The following is a 5814-nucleotide window of genomic DNA, read 5'->3' as shown; positions in this document are numbered from 1 at the left end:
CCACGGAGTCACGCGTGGTGGGGACGCTGCCCGGGTCCTCAGCATCTCGGGTGATCCGCATGCGAGGCTCACACGGTGCGCGGGCCAGCGGCTAGCATCTGGGGACAGTGAGCCTGGGGGCCCCTGGAACCACTGCCCTCGGGAACAAGAACCAGGCGTGCTCACCTGCGTGCAGGACCCTTATTCAATGCGGGCACTTAGCGTCGCTCTGGCCTTGCCGACTGGTACCAGCCCGGAGTCACCTGGCCTCCGGTCCCGACAGGTGATCGGAGCCCACCTGACCGCGAGGAAGCCCCGCGCGGGGGGCGGATCTGGGACTGGGCCTCGCTGGGTCCTGCTTCCTGGGGTGGGAGCCGTCGGCTCCGGTCACTGCGGCGGGCCGACTGCGCGGACAGCTTCTCAGGGTCCAACCCCCACCTGAAGCTGATTCCCGAAAGGCAGAGGAGCCGGTGCAGGCGGCCGGCGGACTGACCAGAGCGGCGGCTGGGCGGCGGGATCGCGCGGTACCCGGCGGCGGCTGGCGTCCCTGCTGGTGCCGCAGCGCGGGTGCGGAAAGCGGCCGCCGGGCGACGCCTCTAGCGCGTCCACTGCGGGGACTCCAGTCCAGGCTGCTGGGGGCTCCTGACCCCGGGCTCCAGTGTGCCCCAAACCCCAGCCGGACGCTGGGAGGGACGCAGACTCACCGGCCTCCCCTCCCTACCCTAGCAACCCCCTCCCCGCTCCAGGACTAATGTTTGTTCTGAAACACCCAAGATGCACAGAGCCGGGGGCTTTGGGTTCGTGGGAAGGAAGAATTCAGGCAGGCTCCACCCGAGGTGACCCCCAAGGAGAGACACAGAAACAATGGCCCAACAGAGGCTGGCTGCAGAGAAGGTGGGAGAAGGCCCCACCCTTCCCTCACTTGGGTGGAGTTGCCTGAGCTCTTGGTAGATTTCCTGTGTAAATTACAAATCTAAAACCCCTGCCCCTTCCATAGACTTGGAATAAGGTATCACTCGGATGAGGCCTCCAGACCAAGTGTCTGAACCCTGGTGACATCACGTCACTGCTTTTTCCCCACCGTATCTGAAGGAACAGCCTGGGAGAGGTTGATCACCTTGCCCGAGGCGCTTTGGGGACATGGTGGCCAAGGCCAGGCAGAATCCTGGGGACAAGACCTGAGCCCGACCACCATTGCCACACGCCTTCACCCCGGATCTGCAGAGACCCCACTGAGCTCCAGGCGCCCTGCTCCTAGGTCTCCTCCCTGTCCCTGGTTCTTACAAACGTCCCCCAGCTAAGGGGCACATGCGGATCTCAGCACGATCCAACCCACCTTCCCAGGGCACCTCACCGGAGGACAGCTGTCCCCCACTCCACCCCCTGGGGGCAAGTGGGAAGCCCGCCCGCAGGGGAGGGGATGCAGAAGAGCTGCCAGCCGGCTAAGCCCTCAGCAAACAGGACGCCAGGAAGCCGTGAAGACAAAGCTGGAGAGCCTCCTCCGCCACGTGTGAGGCTGGAGAAACTCTCCTGTGAGTCTTTGCTGCCTTTGCTGCCTTGCTGCCTTTTCTGGATCCTTCCTTCTGCCTTCCCTGACCAGAAAGAAGGGAATGTCCTGAAAAGCAGTTTCATATACACCTGTTGATGTGTGCCTCACAAGCGTCCTGTGAACCCCTGTGCCTCTATTACTGCTTCAGGAAGAGACAGATCTGGCAGTTCCCTGGTGGCCTAGTGACTGGGATTTCGCTATGAAGGTCTGGGTTCGATCCCTGGTCGGGGGACCAACCTTTGTGCCTTGAGGCCTGGCCAAAATACAAAAAGGAAAAAAAAAAAGAAAAAAAAAAAAAAACCAGAAAGGCAAATCTGCAAACAGCCAGAATTTAGAAGTCATGCTGAATGTGAAATTCAAGCTATCTGGGAGGACTGTAATTTACATGACAAGGTCACAGGTGATGTGAAAGAGTGGTCTGAAGTACCCTTTATACCAAAGGAAAGATGAAATTTCCATAGAAGATGATGAAAACATCAGAGCTTTCTTCCACATCTGAGTTCATGGATTCCTGCATTTTCCCCACAGACTCCAGGTTAAAACCACAAAGTGACCCTCCTGTGTGGACTGTAGCCTGCCAGGTTCCTCTGTCCATGGGATTCTCCAGGCAAGAATACTGGAGTGGGATACCATGCCCTTCACCAGGGGATCTTCCTGACCCAGGATTCAAACCCGGGTCTCCCACATTGTAGGCAAGATTCTTTACCATCTGAGCTACCAGAGAAGCCCAAGTGACCCTCAACAGGCATTTAAATTTAAAATTAGAGAAGAGGAACATGTCGGTGAGGATCTCCTCAAAGAGATGAGGATCTGTCTGGAAACCTTCGCTGGTCTGGGTGTCTGAGCCCAGACTTTGCAGCCAGACCTCCTCCCCCTGAATCCCGACTCCTCCACTAGTGCCGTGTGACAGGCAGAGCCTCTGTGCCCTCTGGGCCTGTGCTGTCTCCTTCTGCAAATGGGGAAGCAGAAGTCCTGTCCCTCTAGGGCTGCTGGGCAGGGAGCTGAGGGGGGACAGGGCGGCCTCTGCACCGTGGCTGAGGGGCAGGCTGCTGCAGTCTGATGGAGGTGTTGAGAGAATGTGCCAGGCCTGGGGGCTGCTTTCCTTTCCCTTCGGGCTATAACAGATGCCCGCCTTTCAAGAAGTGGGGTCCTGGGGATGTCTGGCTCTGGCCATTCCTGAGTTGATCTCTTAGCCTGGAAGGCCTCCCTCCCTTAACCCCTCCTGGCCAGCTCTCACTCAGCCTTTATACTTAGCGCAGATAGTGCCTCCTCTGGGAAGGCTTCCCTGAAGCACACCCTCCAATGGGCTTGTGCCTGAACACAAGGCGCTAGACCTGTTACTATCAGTGCAGTTGCAACAGGCAGCTGCCTCCATCAGCTTCTATACCCACTTCTCATGGGGAGCCCCTGGCTGATCTCTGGGCTCTTCATTTCTCTGGTGTCCAAGGATCCATCTGTGGCCCAGGCCTTGGCAACTGTATGCTGAGTGAGTGAATGGGTGAATGAATGATTGAGTGGCTTCCCCAAGCCCCTGCACACTCAGAGAATCCTGGAATTGAGCCTGGACAGCTCAGGCTCCCTGGATGGCCTTGCAGCAGAGAGCCGGGATGGGGCCTCTGGGAGTCCCAAATCCTCAGAGATTATGGGATCAGCCAGGGTCTGCATGGGCAGGCCTTGCATCCTGTCAGAATCACCCAGCCCTGGGTTGTCGGACCCCCTCCTGCCTCCTCCTACAGCTCCAACCCAGAGGCCTCGTCCCCACGAGCTCAGAAGGCTTTGTTCACATCCCAGACCAAAGAGCACCCTGGACCCACTGTGGCTTCAGAAGCTGGATTTATTGGTGGATTCTGATTCAGGGCTGCACTCAGGTCCCTGCCGCCTTGTACCCACCATCAACCAGATGGCCTTGGCAGGGTAACCCACAGATCAGACCTGGGAGCTCAGGAATGGTCATTTCTCTTCGGTTGAGGTGCTATTTGTTTAAGAATCAAGGATAACCCCATTCAAAGCCAATGCTGGTAATGCCCAGAAGCCTGTAGTGGCCGTAGACTCTGGTGAGCACCTTGTCACTGTCATCAGGGAAGACAGCAAAGGTGTTGCCAACTTCCTTCCCAAATGGGAACCAGTGCCCTTGGTTTGTGTATATGACCAAGTAGCGGAGGAAACTCCTATAGGAGCCGTAGATTCCTGTAATGTGTTCTTCTGGCTGCAGAATGATTTCCTGAGGTGTCCCGCCTGGGGCTCCGTATTTCTCACTCCAGGAAGAGCCATATCTCACCTGGATACTGAGAGGAAGGGGGAGCTTTGAAGGTCCAGGATATGGGTGACCCGCAAATCCCCAATCCTCTAAACACTGCCCCCCCTCAAATGTCACCAGCAAGGCCTATCACTGCAGCATAAAGGCCTGAGCACATGACTTTTTTGCCTTCCTGGTCTCAACCCCTGCTCTGACACTTTCAGGCTCTGTGATTTGGGGCTTGTTACCCAGTATCTCCGGGCCTCAGTTTGCTCATCTGCAGTGTGAGAGTGATTTTGTGGAGCAGTCACTGAGATCTTCCATCAGGAGAGCTCCCCGAGGTGCCCAGTCACCAGGGCCCTCAGGAGGTGCAGCTGGTCTCACGACTCAGAGCGGGGAGCTGACCCCGGGCCCAGCATTTGCAGCCCCAGTCACTGCACTAGACCAGGTGGGGGTCCCAGGAGCAGGTGACCCGTATCTGTGACCTTCCCCCACCTCAGTGTCCATCCCAGAGTGTCCCCTCCTCACCTGGCCCCGCCCACACGCTGGCCCCGCCCACACACTGGCCCCCATGGTGCCTGCTGCTCTGGCCCATTCCTTCTCCCCAGGTCCCTGGGACCCTGTAAATGCAGAGCAAATATCTACCCCAGGCCTGGAGCAAAGCCCTCATTTAACCATTAGGGGAAGACTCTGGACTTGCTGCCGCTACGCTTCTACTTTTCAATTAGCGGTCCTCCTTCCTTTTCTCTTTGACCCTAACTTGGGCAGAACTTCTGCTTTTCCATAAGTATTCTCAAACTGAGAGACCATTTCCGGTTGAGCTGAGTTGGGGTTGAAAGGAGACAGTGGGGAGAAGGCCCCCTCCCTTTCGGTCATCCCAGGAAGCAGAGGCCGGACTTGCAGGAGGAGAGAGGAGGGGACAGGGCTGGGGAGCAGGGGAGGAAACAGCAGAGGAAGAGGGACAGACAAAAGGTGCTGGCTGGGGGCTCCAGGACCCCAAGACCTCAGCTGACTCAGGAGACATCAGGACCCCAGTGAGGGTGCTGGGAGGAGGGACCAGCCCCCTCCCCAGATTCCCGAGACGGGGGCAGGGGCTGGGATGCAGTGAGGGGCTTCAGGCCCTGCTCCTACTCACCTCTTGATTAGGCCCAGAGGACCTACAAACACTCGAATTCCGGTGATATTGTTTTGGAAATCTCTAGAGGTACTGAAATAGGTACCTCCTCCAGGCCCATACACCTCTATTAGATGAAAGAACCAGGTGGGGAAGAGAAAAAAAATAAACACACAGTGACATGTTGGCTGTTTCTGCCCAGAGGAGGACACAGCCCCTCCAGACAAGGGGCAGGCCTGAGAGCAGAGTCCATCTGTGACAAGGGCTGGCCCAGACCTCAGCCCTGGACGGAGGGAGGGGAGGGACGGGGCCTCCAGGGGGATGGGCTGGGGGGACCCCCAGCCAGACTTACGCTGTGCCCAGCAGGTGGGGCTCCACAGGAGGGCGAGGGTCAGCCACAGCAGCATGGCGTTTGGCTGGAGAGTCAAGGGCTCCTGGGGGGAAGAGGACAGCCCATCCCATCTCAGAGAGGGGCCTCCCCTGACCTCGTGCACCAAGCCTGGGAGGGGGGGGCCTTACCTGGGCTGCAGAGTCCTGTGGTCCCGTCCTGGTGCTGGGAGTCTGCTGGTGCCTGGAGGTCCTCCACTGGGCCTTTTATACCCTCCTGAGCCATATGGGCCCTCCTCCAGGAGGAAGGAGCAAAGGGGTCAGCAGGGGGCAGGAAGGAGCTGGGAGGGGGTCTTCCTGGGGGAATCCCCAGAGCCATCCAGGGGGAGGCTCCCGGATGAGCTCTGTGGTTGTCTTGGCCCTGCAGCCTACACAAATACAAGGAGACAATGACCGGTATTTTCCTCTCACCTTTGGGTCTCTCTTCTAGGCCCCTGCACTTGACCTTGACTTCAGAGGTGGGGGAGGTGTCTGAGAGCCCTTCCCAGTTGACCAAAGAGGGTCAGCCTCACAGGGGTGCTTCAGGGTAGCTGCCCACAGAGCCTCGTG

The 5814-nt window shown here is 58.2% G+C and overlaps 1 protein-coding gene across 1 annotated transcript; it reads right to left on the bottom strand.

The window, feature by feature from the left end:
• Nucleotides 1-3346: 3346 nt before the first annotated feature.
• On the bottom strand, nt 3347-5456 carry LOC122433370 (zymogen granule protein 16 homolog B-like). The gene is made up of 4 exons (XM_043456226.1): nt 5398-5456; nt 5231-5312; nt 4900-5005; nt 3347-3813 (listed from the first exon to the last, which is right to left on the bottom strand). The coding sequence occupies exons 2-4, from the start codon at nt 5283-5285 to the stop codon at nt 3516-3518; spliced, it is 459 nt and encodes a 152-aa protein (XP_043312161.1). The 5' UTR covers nt 5286-5312; nt 5398-5456; the 3' UTR covers nt 3347-3515.
• Between the last annotated feature and the right edge of the window lie 358 nt (nt 5457-5814).

This window comes from Cervus canadensis, chromosome 32, assembly GCF_019320065.1.
Source record: "Cervus canadensis isolate Bull #8, Minnesota chromosome 32, ASM1932006v1, whole genome shotgun sequence".
In the NCBI taxonomy this organism is placed as follows: domain Eukaryota; kingdom Metazoa; phylum Chordata; class Mammalia; order Artiodactyla; family Cervidae; genus Cervus; species Cervus canadensis.
This window is presented reverse-complemented; position numbering and strand designations above follow the sequence as displayed.

What these genes read in the sequence shown, in the direction of transcription:
- LOC122433370 (XM_043456226.1), bottom strand. Translation starts at nt 5,285, where the DNA reads ATGCTGCTGTGGCTGACCCTCGCCCTCCTGTGGAGCCCCACCTGCTGG. An exon ending in CCCCACCTGCTGGGCACAGC is followed by an intron (nt 5,006 to 5,230) that starts GTAAGTCTGGCT and finishes TTCATCTAATAG; the next exon opens with AGGTGTATGGGCCTGGAGGA. An exon ending in CCTCTGGGCCTAATCAAGAG is followed by an intron (nt 3,814 to 4,899) that starts GTGAGTAGGAGC and finishes CCTTCCTCTCAG; the next exon opens with TATCCAGGTGAGATATGGCT.